We start from the raw sequence: 17,294 nt of genomic DNA on the forward strand, positions 1-17,294 counted from the left end.
ATTATATGTTAAAATATATAAATTCTGAATACATCTCAAATTACTATCCAAATTTTTTTATTTTTTTCAAGCTCTCAAAACCACTCACAAGTCACAACTTCCATTATAGAATAAAACTCTAACACATAAAAGTAACACATCGCTAAAAAAAACTTATTTGGACAAATATAACATGCAATCAACATTTTAGCTCTTTATTAGGCTCATTTGTAAGGGCTTCTTTGAAAGCACTTCCACTCAAAGGCGTTTCTTGTAAAAGCACTTCAATTACACTCTGCTTCTTTTAGAAAAATTTCAAAGGATTCTTTAACCCAAAAGTACTTTTTAACTTTTTAATGCCAACATGATCAAAAGTTTTGGTGATCTAAAAACGTTTTAGCTAACAAATTCTTCCTTCAAATGTTGAAATCAATAGAGAAATACAAGAACTTGTACAATTACAAATGGACTGATTTGCACAGGACTCAGACAAGCACGATAAGTATTCATAAACCATCAATCATTAAAAAAAAAAAAAAAAAACATAAACTCCTCCACTTTCCAACCATTCTTCCAACATCTCTATACCACATCTAAAATAAAAATACAGTTCCTTGAGGTAATGGCATTCATTTGAAACTCTCTTCGATTTACAAGCCTAACGAAACTGTGAGATTAGTGGAATTCGTAATAATTGACAACTCCAAATCTCATGCATGTTTACATTATTCATACAGAAGCACCTTTACCCGGAGAAATGAGCGCGCTAAAACGCAGCTCAGGCTTACATCAGTTCTTGTGTTGAAGCCTCCCACTTTCTGCACCAGCATAAGGATCGATAATTACATTTATAACAGCTGGTTTTCGTGCCGAGAAGGATTCTGAAAGGGCGGACTTGAGTTCTTTAGGTGTCCCAACAAGATAGCCTTTGCCTCCAAAAGCTTCAATCAGAGTGTGATAACCCGCACTTGGGACGAAGGAAGTGGGAGCAGGGTCATCCTTGAAAGGGCCACTAATTTCATCTGGGCTTCTTCGATCACCACCATATACACCACCATTGTTAAAGACTATCACAACAACAGGTAACTGGTATCGAACCAATGTCTGCAGAAATCAAAGAAAAAGAACACACGAATGATATTATCTCTTGTACAGCCCGAGAAACGCATATAGACACACCATAAACAGACAGACAGGCAATAAGATAAACATTATCAATGGACATTGACCAAACAAAAAACATTGATGATATAATGGAAAATTTGTAAGGGAATCTTGATTACAGGAAAGAAATTTCAAAGGGTGATCATGAAAGAGAAATCAAATTTTCTAACAAAATTGCTTGTAGCCCACTAACCTTAACAAAAGCTGCGCTCAGCAATAAGGGAAAATTGTGAATAGGGGAAAAAAGTATGGCAATGTGTCGAGGTCAGCTTTCAACGACCGTTTCTTTCCTTTTTCTTTTCCTGATTATACAGAAGACCACCAGACCCTCTTCAAACTTTGGACCAAAGACACTACCAACGACATCTCTCACCAGAAACTATGCCTTAACTTTACTCGAACTATGAGAAAAGATGGCCTTACCTACGACATCTCTCAAAAGATGGCCTTACTCCAACTATGTTTTTTTGTCAGACCATGTAAATCCTATGTATTTAGAAACCTATTGTCGCATGAATTCTCAATACACCACCAATGTAACCCAAATGATGGAACTTTGGTCCGCTACTAGTACTAACCACCAAAACCTAACTTGCTGAAGCTTTCAGAGAGAGAAGTCTGACCATCATTTACCTCAAAGTAGCACAACTACAACAAAAACAGCAAATGTCTACTATTTGTTTAAATGTCTCCAGGACTGTGTGCTCTATAAATAAGACACAAGGGTAGATATCTACCAAGGAAATCACAAATATCAAGTCATTCTCTAAATCTCAACACATTTTGAGAAAAAACTGTACATGCTTCAAGCTGTCTTTGTTACGTATTCCAAAAGTTTCTAATACAAAGGAAAGCCAACATCAGACTTGATGTGGAGATGATGGAGGTCATGGCCCCTGTAAATTTTTCGAACAAAGAATCCTTACTTATGAAGATAGAGACTAAAAACCTCCAATGTCTATAACTGAAAACGTGTAGTCCCCCCTCAAGACCCAACTCCTACCGCTCCAAGTATAATCCAGCCTACTTTATAAGTCCCTTCAGCACTTAAATTGCCCATTTTTAACCCCAACTTCAAATAAGATGCTCACTCACTACTTAAGCTAATCATGTCCAAACCCATGCGACTGCATGTTCAAAACTAAACTAATACTAACAGGAAAAAAAAAAAATACTAATACGACCGGTTAAGCTGTCCAATTATACGTTTCTTTCTCTAATGTCTTTTAAAACAAAAAATAAAAACCAAAAGGGAAAGGAAAAAGGTTACTGTTATGTTTAATATTATTTGTACTATTACTTTCACCAACCTAATAAACAACACCTAGGTTGATAATGCAGCAAATATGCCATTAAGCATCTCACTTCCAAATTCTTTTTATTCCTATACCTAACACAAAGACCCCCAAATTTTCTTCCACATCTTTCGAACTAAACGAAAACTGCATCAAAACCAACAACCGGAAAGCAGATGTCAGATAACTACAAATCAAGTTACTACAACTCTCTAAACCATTAATGAGATTGACCAACTCAGATCCAAAACAATTTCATGGGGAGGAAAAGAAATCACAGTTTCGCAGCACAATCTGTGTGCTTTCAAATGAAAGTATTTATGTAAACAAACAGGTTATCCTTGCTAAAGGATCAATCACAGCTATCAAGCATATCACTAGCAGATAATTTGCCGGAATTAATATTTAATAACCATTAGCACATATTTTTTATGACAACGCATGTGAGGGACCATACCTCAACTTCCATTGCACTGAACCCAAATCCTGAATCCCCTTCCACTGCAACAACAAGCCGGTCAGGAGAAGCTACCGCACCCGCAATGCAGTAACCCAATCCAACCCCCATTGTTCCCCAAGTCCCTGCATCCAACCTGGTCCTCGGCTCGGTCTGAACCAACACAGACCGACCCACATCCATAGTGTTAGCCCCCTCGGAAACCAATATAGGAGCAGGGCTCCCCAACCCTGCAATTGCATCTCTAATAATCTTCATCGGCGTCAAGAAATTAAATGGCACAACTTCCTTAGCCAACTGAGCCTCCATTTTCGAAACATTGTCCTTCACCTTACTCGAAATCGCTGCAACCCACGGATGAGACTTCCCCAAACAAAAGGGGTCATCCTTGATCCCCAAATTGATCTTCTCCAACACCAACTTTGCATCTCCAACCAAACCCAAATGTGGTTTTCGCAGCTCAATCTCTTCCTTACTAACATCAACCAAAATGAACTTCACATCCTTGGACCACTTGGGCGGCTCACCAAAGTGCAAAAGCCAGTTAAGCCTTGCGCCAACGACAAGCGCCACGTCACATTTCCCGATCGCCAGAGACCTTGCCGCGGTCGCCGCCAGTTCATGAGTGTCCGGCAACAGCCCCTTCCCCATTGGAGTGGGCAAAAAAGGGATTGCCGTCCTCTCCACCAGCTTACCCAACTCGTTCTCCGCTCGAGCAAATGCAGCTCCTTTACCAAAAACAATCAACGGCCTCTCCGCGTGCCGGAGCAGCGAAACGGCCTCCTCAATCTGCGAATTCTGCACACACAGAACCTTCTCCGACTCTCCGAATTTCTCCGCGGCGGTGGCCAATAAGATCTCAGCCTCCGCCTCAGAAATTGTCTGGTGCAGTACATCCGACGGAAAATCCAGATAGCACCCTCCGGGTCGACCCGAACCGGCTTTTGCAAGAGCTTGAAAGACGGAATCCGGTATTTCTTTTATTGATTTAGCTTTGGAGGAGAATTTGGAAAAGGGTTCGACGGCGGCGATCTGATCGAGCTCCTGGAAATCTCCGCGGCCGAAATCTTTCTGGTCGCACGAACCCGAGATCATCACCATGGGCCAAGCATTGGCCATGGCGTTGGAAAGACCCGCGAGCCCGTGGACGCATCCGGGACCCGAGACCGTGAGGAGGACTCCGGGTCTACCCGTTAGATACCCGTAAGCGGAGGCGGCGTAACCCGCCGACTGCTCGTTGTGGAAGGCGATAAACCGGACTCCGAGCGAAACCGCGCGGTTCGCGAGCGAGGTGACGGGAATTCCCACGACTCCGAACATGCGGTCGACGCCGAACCGGGCAAGGGCCTTGGCGATCAGCTGGTTGCCATCGAGCGCGGTTGTGGTTGATTCACCCATTGGATATGATTGCTATGCTTCTTCTGGTTTGGGGGGAAATGAGTGACTGCAGTGGGTACATATAGACACAGAAGTTGGAGGACGATTATGCCCCCGAGAGATTGTTGGGAAATGTGTTATGTCGGGGAGGTGGTAGAGAATGAGGAGATGGGAGGGTAGATGGAGAAATCAAATTTGATAAGGAATGCTGAGTCAGCCGCTGTTGCTTTTCTGGTTTGGTGGGCGGCGGTCTGTCTGTCAATGGCGAAACGGAACGGGAGCATTTTTGCTAACCTCCATAAAATCATATGCTCATCAATCCTTAATTAATTGACACGTGTTATTTCATTTAAATTTAAGTTTGGTTAATTTTTTTTTAAATGGAAAAACTAATATTTAATATAAAAGTTAACTAGATTTAAATAAAATAAAACATATCAATTAATTAGGTGTACGATCATGGTGAACAAAAATGCTTCCAAATGAAACAGTATAAAGTAACTTCCTATGCCACGTCATAAAACTGACGTGGTAAAACTGTAACAGCAGAAGCAGTTCCTTCTTCCTCTGCAGTTCAGAGCCGACGAGTATGACGTTAACTATAAGGACAGGTGTCAAAAGAAAGGTGTAAAGTTAACTATAAGGACAGGTGTCAAAAGAAGAAGATGGTCACAGTCTGGGATGAGGTAATTTGGCACAGCAGATCCGGACTCATTTCTCATACCCAAAGCCATCCCTGCCCTTTCTCCCCCGCTCAGCCGCTGCCCTCTCTCCTCTCTCTGAGTCAGCGAAATGATAAAGCGGCGATTCTACAAGCTAGAACACGGCGACAGAGATGGCCCCTCGAATTCGTCTTCATCCTCGTCGGATTCTGAAATAGAACCACACGCCACAGACGACTCCGATGAAGAAGAAGAAAAATATGATGCAGTCGAACAACTCAAGGACGATGCTCAATCTTGCTCTACCTCCACTGGTTTCCTCTTCCTTCCCTTCCCTTTGATTATAGTTTGTTTAAATTTATTTATATAATTATATTTGATTGGGTATTGATTAATATTTGCTGAATTGAATTTTTCTTCTGGTTTTTCGGTTTCCAGGATATCGGAGTGAGGATAGCTCAGCGAACGAAGTTCCTGTTGACTCCGCAGGTAAGGCTATAAGAATTTTTATCGGTGAATTTAGATACATTGTCTATTGAAACACCAAGAAGTTTTCGCCAAATCAGTTCGGATTGTAGACACTATCATATCTTTCCTAATCACCTCACCCATGTTTGTTTTGGTCTTCCTCCTTCCTTAGCACTGCCACCACCCTCTCCCTAAAAATATAACAAAGAGAATGAATGAAATAGTCCGAAAAAGGAGAAAAGACGGGTTTATCAGTTGATGTTATTATAAAAGACGTAACCCTCATCCTTAGGAGTGGCATAAAGTTGATATGAAAATTAGGTTTCGACTTCTAATCACAAGGCACGCAGCATCTTGTTATGCCGTTTGCATAAAATATAGATGTTACGTTACTACTTCCTTCCCCTCGAAAAGAAAATTACCATTACTTTTTTCTGTTGCAAGATATGTGCTTCTGTGGACTTAAGTATAGATCATGAGAGTTCAAACTTTGTACAAAAGTGAGTGCATTTTACATCTTAATGTTTGACCAGAATAAATACACCTATGTTTCGGAGTGTCAGCACTTCCAGGACGTATGACATCCTCTTTTCATGGCAGGTCTACCAATAACTGAAGATGATGCTGCTTCAACAGGACATGAAATACCAGTTCTTATTGCCGGTCAGTTGCTTCGTAAAAGTGGTTCAGAATTACTAGAGGAAGAATTTAACATCAAGCCAGACGAGGAATCAATACCGGTAGATTTACCAGACTGTATCGTGAAATGCAAATCAGCTTGCAAATGCAGGTTATGCCCTAGAATTGTCTGTTTGAATGAGGACAGTTTAAGGGCTCATCTGAAATCCAAGGTAAGATGTGTGTCATAATTATCTTAGGGAAATTTGAAAAAAAATGTCAAAAGTTATAAAGGGAAGTTGGAAAAAACTTTAAAAGTTCATTTACTCTTTACGAGACAGAATGCTGAACATTTAAGTAACAGAGAGCAATGTATTCGTGTAATAAGATACGATTTAAAATTACTGATTTAGAGAACCATTGAGATTTGAACCTATTTGCTTAAGCTACCTTTTATACAACGAGATATGCAGTCTTGCGAGATGCAAAGGTTCTAGAAGGGTTCCTAACCACTAGTGGTGTAAGGAAGGAATACATTAATACAGCTTTGTTATGTTGTGCTTGCTCGCTTTTAATTGAAGAAGTGCCAGTGTTTTTATGTGGTCTTGTCAAGACCAATCACTAGTGACTAATTCTATTGTTGTTATTATTGCAGAGACATGATCGATCTAAGAAACTATTAGACGAAGGTAGGCTGAAGACCATACTGAACGCTGATGGGAAAATTGATGAAGAGGAGACCCCTGCTTTATATGCAAAAATTCTAGCTAATTCACAGGTAGGTCTCTCGTATATGCTAAATTAAACCAGGAAATAATGTCACATGTGTAGAAAAAGGTATGTAGGCTAAAAAATATATTTGTTATTGATACGTGAATGTGGAAAAATGGAAGAGAATGCAAATGGAAGAGAATGCTTATGGAAGAGAATGCAAATGGAAGAGAATGCTTTTATTTTTTCATTATATTTCTCTACAAGATTACAAGGATATAAATACATGATACAAATGTGTAGGTAGGACAAGGTAGCCGTCCTAGTGTGTAGGTAGGACGGCTGTAGGACGGCTTGACGGCTGTAGGACGGCTAGTGTGTAGGTAGGACAAGGTAGGACGGCTTGACGGCTGTAGGACAGCTTATTCTTCCAATAATAATATTATATACAATTACACAAGGACTCCAACCATATTCCTTATTTGTCTAACACTCCCCCTCAAGTTGGAGAGTGGATGTCAAGAACTCCCAACTTGCGTAACATACCCGAAAACTTTTCTTTCCCAAGAGGTTTGGTAAACAAGTCTGCCAACTGTTGTGCCGTACCCACATGCTTGGTCTCTATTGTGCCATCTACAATCTTATCTCGTATAAAGTGACAATCCATCTCAATGTGACGAGTTCGTTCATGAAAAACAGGATTGGCGGCTATATGTAACGCTGCTTGATTATCACAAAATAAAATGGAAGGACCATCCAAAGGAATGTTCAAATCCTTCAACAAAAAACGAAGCCAAACTATCTCACAACAAGCACCTGCCATGGCCCTATATTCCGCCTCTGCTGAAGAGAGCAAAACGGTTTTCTGTCGTTTCGTCCGCCAAGAAATCAAAAAACCGCCCAAGAATACACAATACCCAGTAGTCGAACGGCGAGTGATAGGGCAACCTGCCCAATCAGAATCACAAAACGCAGTTAACTTGGTCTGGTTGTCAGAATGAAATAATAAACCTTGACCTGGAGTAGCCTTCAAATAACGAACAATACGAAGCGCAGCATCCATATGAGATATCCTTGGCTCGTGCATAAAACGGCTTAGAACATGCACAGAATAGGTGATATCCGGCCGAGTGATAGTGAGATATATTAACCGACCTACTAATCGTCGATACTTTTCAGGATCCTTGAGAAGTTCTCCTTTATCAGATAATTTTGTGTCATCCATAGGAAAAGCAATGGGTCGTGCTCCCAAAAAACCATAGTCCTTGAGAATCTCTAATGCATACTTGCGTTGAGAAATATAAATCCCTTGTTTGGAACGAGAAACCTCAATACCCAAAAAATATTTTAAATCACCAAGGTCTTTTATCCGAAAATGATCACGGAGAAAAGACTTCAGAGAATTAATGGCACTAGCATCATTGCCTGTAATCACAATATCATCCACATAAATGAGCAAAGCTGTGAAAGAAATACCAGACTTTTTAGTGAACAATGAATAGTCAGCTTTGGATTGTTGAAAACCGGCAGAAATGATGGCACTAGAGAATTTGGCAAACCATTGGCGAGAAGCCTGCTTAAGACCATAAAGTGACTTGTGAAGGCGACACACAAGATTCTCCCCCTGTCACCGAAGACCAGGAGGAGGAGACATATAGATTTCTTCATGTAAGTCACCATGTAAGAAAGCATTATTAACATCAAGCTGATGAAGAGACCAAGACTGACTAGCAGTAAGAGCAAGAAGACAACGCACCGTAATCATCTTAGCAGTAGGAGAAAAAGTGTCATGATAATCAATACCTTCAGCCTGAGTGAAGCCTTTAGCAACCAAACGAGCTTTGTAGTGGTCAATAGAGCCGTCGGAATTGTGTTTGAGTTTGTACACCCACTTACAACCAATGGGAATTTTGCCAGGGGGCAAGGAAGTTAAAGTCCAAGTACCATTAGCATGTAAAGCTTGAAGCTCCTCAGTCATAGCACGTTGCCAATTGGGGTCAGTGGCAGCCTCGGCAAAGGAGGAAGGCTCCACAGTCCGACTGACAGAGTTAATGTAAGAAAAATGCCTGGGAGAGTAACGGTGATAAGAGAGAAAATTACAAAGTGGATATCGCGTACCTTGTGTAGAACCGGGTTGCGAAGTCGAAGATGGGTGGGATGGCAGAATCACCTGCGAGCAAACGTAGTCTTTTAAATAGGATGGAGGTTTATGGGCACGGGAAGAGGTGCGGGGAAGGGGAGGATTGGTAGGTAGTGGGGGGGGTAGGGATGTCCGTGGGTAAAAGGGTGAAAGGTAAGGAAGTAGGGGGGGGAAGGAGGGGATGCCGAGAGGTCAGGGGCATGGGGAGGAACGGGTAATGGGGCAGCAAGGGAATCTGTGGGAGGCGTGGAAGGGGAGGAAGGTGGAGGAGGGTGAGGCGTCGGGGCAGGAAGGGGTGGGTTATATGTAAAGTCCAGAGGAGGTGGGATGGGTAGGGTAGGCGAAGAGGATGGGATAGGAGGGTGAGAAACGGCATAAGGGAAAGTACTTTCGTGAAAGATGACGTCTCGACTAGTGAAAATGCGGTGATTGTCGAGATCGTAAAGGGTATAGGCCTTTTGTCCATGAGGATAACCGAGAAAAATGCAACGATGAGCCCGAGGGGAAAATTTGGTGGTGGGAGTGACAGAGGTGACATATGCCAGACAACCAAAGACGCGGAAGTGGTCATAAGATGGGGTTTTCGAAAAGAGAACCTCAAATGGGGATTTATGATGGAGAAGACGGGTAGGGAGACGATTGATGAGATAAGTAGCGGTAAGAACACATTCCCCCCAAAACTTGATAGGAAGATGGGATTGAAAACGAAGGGCGCGAGCGGTTTCAAGAAGATGACGATGTTTTCTTTCAACAACGCCATTTTGTTGGGGGGTATAAACACAAGAAGTTTGTAAAAGCACCTCATGATCAGAGAAAAAACTACGAAGAGATAAAAATTCACCACCATTGTCAGTACGAATACATTGGATGGTAGTGCGGAATTGGGTAGTGACATAAGCAAAAATATCCTTAATTAATTGTTGAGTGTCGGATTTATGTTTCATGAGGAAGACCCACGTAAAGCGAGAAAAATCATCCACAATGGTTAAGAAATAATGAGCACCAGAAAGAGAAGATTGACGATTCGGGCCCCAAATATCACAATGAATTAAAGCAAAAGGGAAAGTTGATGAAATTGAACTCAAAAGAAAAGGTTGACGAGTTTGTTTTGCCAACGGACAAACATCACAAATATGACTAGAATCAAAAGTACAATTAAGAGAGCTAGATGCTAAAGCTTGCAAACGAGTGGAGGAGGGGTGACCAAGACGCCTATGCCAGAGGGAGGAGGGGATGGTAATGATGTTGCAGAGAGGTTGACGGGTGGGGAGAGAAGAGGTAAGGGCCACAAGGTAATACAGATTGCCACGTCGCTTACCCACACCAATCATCGCCTTCGAAACCAAGTCCTGCAAAACACACCAAGAAGGAAAGAAGGTTATGGAACACGATAATCCATCTGTAAGTTTACCAACCGATAAAAGGTCCACTCGGAAATTAGGGACACATAAAACATCCTTCAAAGTAACTGAGGAATTTAAAGGAAGAGTGCCGGTAAAAGTAATGGGAGCGGAAGCACCACTAGGCAAAGAAACAGGCGGCAAATGTGAAGGAGAACGATTAACCAAACATGAAGCGGAAGAAGTAATATGATCCGTAGCACCACTGTCAAGAATCCATTGACCATGACGAGAGGTGACAGGTAACAAACCTTGGGCAAAATCAGTAGTGAGCACGGCATTAGCCTGAGGAGGGGTGGTGGTGTCACGTAGAGCAGCTAGAACACGGGAGTGCTGCTCGGCAGAGAGGTCAGGCATGGCAAGCTGCAAGTCATGCAAAGTGGGCTGGGTCCCGTGCACTTGGTGGGTCGCTGGAGTAGAAGAGGAGGCGGGGGCCTGGGTGCCTTGCACGTGATGGGCCTGGGTGAAATTATGGGGCCGGGAAGCAGAAAACCGTGGCTGCCAGGGAGGACTGGAAGGTGCATGGCTGCGGGAAGAACTGGAAGCAGTGGCACGGCGCGGTGGTCGCCACGGTTGGCCATGGAGGGGATGGCCAACAGGATAGCCATGAAGTTTATGGCAGGTGTCTCGGGTATGATAATCAAAATTGCAGTAGGTGCAGTGGAGGGGAGGACGAGCAGAGGAGGGACGGGACGGGCCACGAACAGCCATGGGAACGGCAGAGAAAGCTGCCGAAAAAAAAAAAATTAGGGCTAGGGTTATAAACCTGCTCTGTATACCATGTAGAAAAAGGTATGTAGGCTAAAAAATATATTTGTTATTGATACGTGAATGTGGAAAAATGGAAGAGAATGCAAATGGAAGAGAATGCTTATGGAAGAGAATGCAAATGGAAGAGAATGCTTTTATTTTTTCATTATATTTCTCTAAAAGATTACAAGGATATATATACATGATACCAATGTGTAGGTAGGACAAGGTAGCCGTCCTAGTGTGTAGGTAGGACAAGGTAGGACGGCTGTAGAGGACAAGGTAGCCGTCCTAGTGTGTAGGTAAGACAAGGTAGGACGGCTGTAGGACGGCTTGACGGCTGTAGGACGGCTAGTGTGTAGGTAGGACGGCTTGACAGCTGTAGGACGGCTTATTCTTCCAATAATAATATTATATACAATTACACAAGGACTCCAACCATATTCCTTATTTGTCTAACAACATGTGCATGCATGAAATTAACCCATCTCTGCTACTTTATTCTAGGGTATGCCGAGAAAGAGAAGTAAAAGACGGGACAAGAATGGGTCGAAAAAGGTAAAAAAACATCACACCACAATGTTTGGATATATCTAGGCTTTAAAGTATATAGTCTGTTATGACTTATAACGGATGTTTTAATATGCAGAGGACGAGATATGGTGTTAAGCAATCCAAAGGGAACCCAGACAACCAAAAGTCAGCATAGCTTCCTGAACCGATGTTGACCGTAGCTACAAGGAAGAAGTTATTAACTTCAAAACCCCTTCCCCAGTAGGGCCAAAGCATTGGTATCCTTCTAATTTTTTTGGCAATCGCCAAGTGAAACATTATGCATATAAAAAAGGAATTGGAATCCTGTGATTCAATACCTAAGGTTTCTGCTCCTCTGAAGGATCTACAGGCAAAACTAGCTGTTCTCCGCTTCCATCCGCCTCATCAGGCTGATCAAGTGGAGAGGGTTGTTCTCCACTCTCAGTATTCTCTGGCTGGAAATTGATGGGGAACTTTGTGACCCTGGGCTTATCAGACAAAATGTTTCTTTGAACCCTATCAATCAAGACCTTTGGAGGAGGTTCTTCTCGCAGCTGCTCATCATCATAATCATTGTTAACATAGTAGCCCACTCGGATAAATTCCTGACCAATATAAGAGCACGTCAACAGAAGCACTGTCACACCAATGATGTCTTCATCACGAATCTTGGATGGGTCAGGAGGATCTGCCTGCAAAATGATCAACAAAATTAACTGGAGTTGATTCAAATTCAAATGCACCTTGTGGGTCAGATGTGAAAAGAATACGGTAGAAGGATCTAGTGGAAGCTTACCTGTAGTACAAAACGATAGTTTCCGACATTGACGGGCCCAACAAGTACACTCTCCAGTAGTTGGTCATAAGTCTCATCCTCAGCAGATCCCACGTAGATGAGCTTCCATTCCAAATCTGTATTGGCATAAAAATTATTCAACAAGTAAACAAGGCATCCATACACTTTTAGTTCACCTAGAACTAGAAAAGCATGTGCAACTAGGTGCTACTTGTGCAATCTCAGAAAGTCAGCTCCCAATTCCATTCAAGTTCCATGCAAACAATCATCACCATTAGTGAGGGGATGACTCAAGAATCTGAAATAGGATATGATGATTTCCAAAAAATATTAAAGGAAGGGTATGGAACTAGAAGACTAAATCTTTTAACAAGCATCTGTACATAATTACTTTATTGTCTGTTGTCCTCAATAAGTCCGGTTAGGTCAATGCTTCAAGTTGGTGCTACTTGGTGGTTAAATAATTTTCTGTCGATCAAAGCTATAAAATTAGAAAGATTTTAGAGTTACAGCTCTACTGTTTGCCTAATTACACGGTGTTACGTTTTCACTCTTTGAAAGATACCTTTCTGGTTTTCTGTTTACAGTTCTATATGCAATAGCTACGCAATTACAGCACCTCAGGCAAGTACTATAATTAAATTCAAGTGACTGACATGTTAAACAATATTCCATAGCTGAAGCAGCTCATCAATGCATCTATTCTTTGCTAAACTTATTTCTATTCCAAAATCCAAATCCATTCACCTTTAGCTGCATTTAATTTTAACTGCAAAACAGTCTAAATAGATCCAATCGCATATACGACACAAAGAACAGGAAGGAAGAAAAAGGGGGGAGGGGGGGTGTTTGAAGGTTTAGAGAGGTCAGGGGTAAGGGCACGACAAAGACATTGAAACTGAAATTACTGGAATAACAATAAATATGTATACAGTGCACCCTCGAAATGCAGAAATGAATTGTTATTAGCAAAGCTGATAAATCAAACATGGTCATTGATAGAAAAGATTACCACCAATCTTAGGAAACCCTTTAGAACATACGCTTTCTTGAAATGCATACAAAACACAGTTTGACTTCTTTCAGCATCACACCATGTCCACTGCGACGACATTTTCTTATTTCCACTTCTCATTCAATGGCAATCCAATGCTACAAATTCTTCCAACATACTATAATGTTCATTGTTCCAACTACATCGTGAAAAACGAAAAGAAGAAGAAACACTCATCAACCAAGAAACCGTTTCACTTCTGGCTCAAAACCCAAACAATAAACTCAATCAATTGGGTGTATATCCCCAATATTTCATAACAATAAGATAATAATCCAATCTATAGTATATGAGCTCTCGCACACCCATCTCCTTGCAAGCCAAGAAAACCCATTTTTTCGGAAGATAGCTTCTACCCATTCAAAATTACATCTAACACTTCAATTTCCAAATTACATCTAACACTTCAATTTCCAATTGTTCTGCCAATTTCCCAATCAAACACGAAAAAAACCCTAATTCAAACTCAATCATAAAATTAAAAATAACGGTACAAAAACAAAAAGCAAGAGAAAGAGGGGAAAGCAGTACCGTCTTTGAGAGGAGTGTTGCACTCGTAAGAAATTTCGAACTGGAAGGGTGCCAGAAACAGAGCCGGATTGTCGAGCACCGTCACGTTCGTGATATTAATGGCGCTCATTGCAACGAAGCCCAGACGAAGAAGAAGACAACGACGACTGTGACTGTGACTGCTACTCTACTCGCGTACGATTTCTTACGGACGGAACCCTAGGTTTCAGAACCTTAATCGAAATCCCAAGCCGGAATCGCAAATTGCTTTCGGAACACTGCTTTTATTTACTTTCATTTTTTATTTTATTTTGTGCGGAGAGGGATTTGATTTGCCGGTTCGATTTGGGAGTTCTGGGTTTTGGGGGAAATTTATTGATGTCGTTTTAAAGAGAGAAATGGAAAACGGGATAGTGACCGGATGGATACGGGCGATAAGCGGTGTCGATTTGGCGGGAGATTTTTGGTGAAGGGTGAGGAAACGGTTATTTACCGGTGTGGGAAACTTGAGGCGGGAAGGGGTTTGAGCCTAAAAAGAATAAAAATGGACTCGTTGCGAAACTAATTGGGTAGTGCTAAGAACCATAGATGATCAATGTTGGGTGAGAAGTAAAAATGGGAATGTGAATAATATTTTTTAATTAATTATTATGGTGTTTCTTGCTTTACAAGTAATATAAAGCTTATAAGGAATTGATCTTCAAAACTTTGATGTAGTAACTTAGTAGGACAAACTCGTAGTCTAAGAAGAAAAGTGAGTTAATACAGGATATTTATGTTTCACGTTTCTCGGTTGATCATTAACACATACAAGGGTATGACCAACTTATAGTAGGTGCCTCATCAAAACTTCGTTAGGCTAGTAAAAACTAAGTAGGAAAAAGTGCTTCTATTCGTAGGTAAAGAGTACAGTAAGGTCATATGAGTATGCTTCAGAGGATACTCCCCTGAGTTCAACAAAGCTTCCTATGAGAACTACCAGTGATGCAAATCTGAAAGTTTAAGTAATCCAATTCCTTGAACAAGTTTATGAAAAGTATATTTCTGCAATGACTTCATGAAGAGGTCGACAAGATTGTCTTGATATTAGATATACTTGACTTCGATCTTCTAATGCTCTTGTTGATAGGTGAAGAAAAACTTCGATGCAATTTGTTTGGTATTGTCGCCTTTGATGTATCATTTCTTTAATTGGCTGATACTTGCAGTGATGTTTTCATGAATCGTTGTTGGATCGCCAATGATGAAAGAAAAACAACATGAGGTTGTAATGTGTTCAATCACCCCACAACTGAAAGTATTCATGTGATGCTTCATGTAGAGCTAGAATCTTAGCGTGATTTGAAAACGTAGGAACCAAGTCCAGTTTGGTATATCTTTAGGAAAAACTAGATTAGATGATCAATTCATTAAACCAATGTAGAGCAGGGTTCTCATCCTATTGCTCCATAAAAGTTTAATAAATCAGTAATAAATTTGGGGTCAGAAAGCCTCTTTCTAAAACAGAAGGAAAAACCAGATCAAGAAACGCTACATAAGGAGTTACAGATATTTACTGCTTTCTATTGGCAAACATGATATCAAAGACAAATACGCAGACGTCGACCTGCACATGAAAGAAAATGTTTGAAAACAAATTCAATATTTCAGAACAAAAATGAAATCTACCCATACATTACACAATTTTTTTATACGAATTTTATCTATCACTACGTGAACCTGTATAAATAGTCTATCAACATTTTTTATTAGATTTGATTTATTATGTAAGGAAGGCTTTAGAATGAACACCTTATGTTTCCCAATTAAGGAGCACATTGGATAGCATCCCGATAAGGCATACGACCTTTATGCAATGTAATTGATGTATCTCTGCCCCCTCTCCCACGTGACGACAATTCTTGAAAAGACATTAGCTTGTGACCGTTATTCCTACCAACTGCAACTACCTGAAACCAGAAAATCTCAGAGAACTTAGTTATCCCCCTCCCAAAAGAAAGAATTTAACAACTCCAGAAGAGCATCTTTGTCTGTGCTTGTCCATGAGTACAATACTAAGGAACTTTTACCTCCGCATCTAGCATAAAAGTTTCTGCATCAGGCTTACAAGATGTATTAACTATGTTAAGCAGATCTGGAAATCTTGATGTTGACTCCTCCCCCATTTCGTGAAAATACACGCACAGACCCATCAACCAATTTGACCATCATATCTGAAATTATTGATGGAGTTTTGAGCTCCTATTGTTCAACATCGGGAAACAACAATTTGTCAAGGGTCTTTATATAAGTCAAGTCCTTTTTAATATTGATTAGGTGTTAGGTCATTTGGAATGAGGATTGAGATTTGGGCTAGTAATTGTGTGGATTAAGCTTGATGATTATACTATAATATTAATATTAATTAATCAAGACAAGGGCCCTTGAGTCACTTGGGGTCAAGGAATTAATCTGATCAATTAGTTTTAAATTTTTAATTAAATTAATTTAAAACGTTTTAATTAATAGACACAACTCTTTGGAAAGAGTTGTATAGCTTCAGATATATCCAAAAGGTATTTGAAGATGTATGAAAGAGCCTATATAACTGGAATTCTCAGTTCCATTGATAGATATCCTTTCTTCATCTTTTTCTTCCGTACAAAATTCGTAGAGAGTAAACACACAAAGTAATTCGCTAGAATTCTATAATCCAGGAGGGCAAGGACGAACTGATGGTGTTTTTTTTTTCTTTTTTTTTTAAATTTTTATTATTATTTTAATATTTAAATAATATTAAATTTTTTTTTTTACTTTTTAATAATATTTTAATGATTTTTAATAGAAAGTAGATCCCGAATCAAGCTATGTCAACATTTAACTGAAAAGTAAACGACCACGTCAGCATTTAACTGAAAAGTAAACAGCCAAGTAACGAAAGGTATAACATTGGACCAAATTCTAAAGATGAGGTATGGCATTGTCAATTTTAAAAGATGAGGTATGAAAGTGTCGTGACACCAATAGTTAAAGTAGTTTTTTGTACTTTACCCTATTATCTAACACCCGGATTTTACGTATAAATGTTTGCACTCGTACATACGCTAGAAGGTTTAACTTGATTATGTTAAATGAGTAAAAAGGTTATTAGGTTTTTAAGAAGGGAATTCCGAAGAAAAAAAAAAAAGGAAAACATAAATGAATTGTTAGCATTAATTAACTTAAAAAAAAATAGTTATCGTAATCACTTAGTATTACGGTCTAATGTTATTTCTCTTCACATGTAAGAAGTTTTTGGTTCGATTCTCACCAAAGGTGAATTTGAACCACATTATTGTTTGCCCATTATAAGGTTAAGCCTAACCCCTCATTCTTAGTGTAAGTAATATCGTTTGTTCAA

At 40.4% G+C, this 17,294-nt stretch overlaps 3 protein-coding genes across 4 annotated transcripts; 1 reads left to right on the forward strand and 2 right to left on the reverse strand.

Annotated features, from left to right (window-relative positions):
- Positions 1 to 537: 537 nt before the first annotated feature.
- Positions 538 to 4,565, reverse strand: LOC137708055 (2-hydroxyacyl-CoA lyase). Its single transcript, XM_068447035.2, has 2 exons — positions 2,896 to 4,565; positions 538 to 1,083 (listed from the first exon to the last, which is right to left on the reverse strand). The coding sequence occupies exons 1-2, from the start codon at positions 4,291 to 4,293 to the stop codon at positions 769 to 771; spliced, it is 1,713 nt and encodes a 570-aa protein (XP_068303136.2). The 5' UTR covers positions 4,294 to 4,565; the 3' UTR covers positions 538 to 768.
- Positions 4,566 to 5,009: 444 nt separating this feature from the next.
- On the forward strand, positions 5,010 to 14,271 carry LOC137749361 (uncharacterized). The gene is made up of 6 exons (XM_088688726.1): positions 5,010 to 5,248; positions 5,373 to 5,423; positions 6,003 to 6,253; positions 6,676 to 6,798; positions 11,529 to 11,579; positions 11,671 to 14,271. The coding sequence occupies exons 1-6, from the start codon at positions 5,065 to 5,067 to the stop codon at positions 11,728 to 11,730; spliced, it is 720 nt and encodes a 239-aa protein (XP_088544852.1). The 5' UTR covers positions 5,010 to 5,064; the 3' UTR covers positions 11,731 to 14,271.
- LOC137749215 (putative histone chaperone ASF1A) lies at positions 11,567 to 14,320 on the reverse strand. Of its 2 annotated transcripts, XM_088688727.1 has the most exons (4): positions 13,937 to 14,320; positions 13,395 to 13,544; positions 12,352 to 12,467; positions 11,567 to 12,247 (listed from the first exon to the last, which is right to left on the reverse strand). In XM_088688727.1, exons 2-4 carry the CDS (start codon positions 13,438 to 13,440, stop codon positions 11,894 to 11,896), a joined length of 516 nt encoding a protein of 171 aa, XP_088544853.1. In that variant the 5' UTR covers positions 13,441 to 13,544; positions 13,937 to 14,320; the 3' UTR covers positions 11,567 to 11,893. The 2 variants fall into 2 exon arrangements, with proteins under 2 accessions (XP_088544853.1, XP_068345428.2); XM_068489327.2 differs by lacking the exon at positions 13,395 to 13,544 and having other exon boundaries at positions 13,937 to 14,308.
- Positions 14,321 to 17,294: the final 2,974 nt, after the last annotated feature.

Source organism: Pyrus communis, chromosome 17 (genome assembly GCF_041283825.1).
Source record: "Pyrus communis isolate YQ-2024b chromosome 17, ASM4128382v1, whole genome shotgun sequence".
NCBI lineage: Eukaryota > Viridiplantae > Streptophyta > Magnoliopsida > Rosales > Rosaceae > Pyrus > Pyrus communis.

What these genes read in the sequence shown, in the direction of transcription:
- LOC137708055 (XM_068447035.2), bottom strand. Translation starts at nt 4,293, where the DNA reads ATGGGTGAATCAACCACAACCGCGCTCGATGGCAACCAGCTGATCGCC. An exon ending in TCAGTGCAATGGAAGTTGAG is followed by an intron (nt 1,084 to 2,895) that starts GTATGGTCCCTC and finishes TGATTTCTGCAG; the next exon opens with ACATTGGTTCGATACCAGTT.
- LOC137749361 (XM_088688726.1), top strand. Translation starts at nt 5,065, where the DNA reads ATGATAAAGCGGCGATTCTACAAGCTAGAACACGGCGACAGAGATGGC. An exon ending in ATCTTGCTCTACCTCCACTG is followed by an intron (nt 5,249 to 5,372) that starts GTTTCCTCTTCC and finishes TTCGGTTTCCAG; the next exon opens with GATATCGGAGTGAGGATAGC. An exon ending in AGTTCCTGTTGACTCCGCAG is followed by an intron (nt 5,424 to 6,002) that starts GTAAGGCTATAA and finishes TTTTCATGGCAG; the next exon opens with GTCTACCAATAACTGAAGAT.
- LOC137749215 (XM_068489327.2), bottom strand. Translation starts at nt 14,045, where the DNA reads ATGAGCGCCATTAATATCACGAACGTGACGGTGCTCGACAATCCGGCT. An exon ending in CAACACTCCTCTCAAAGACG is followed by an intron (nt 12,468 to 13,936) that starts GTACTGCTTTCC and finishes ATGCCAATACAG; the next exon opens with ATTTGGAATGGAAGCTCATC. An exon ending in ACTATCGTTTTGTACTACAG is followed by an intron (nt 12,248 to 12,351) that starts GTAAGCTTCCAC and finishes ATCATTTTGCAG; the next exon opens with GCAGATCCTCCTGACCCATC.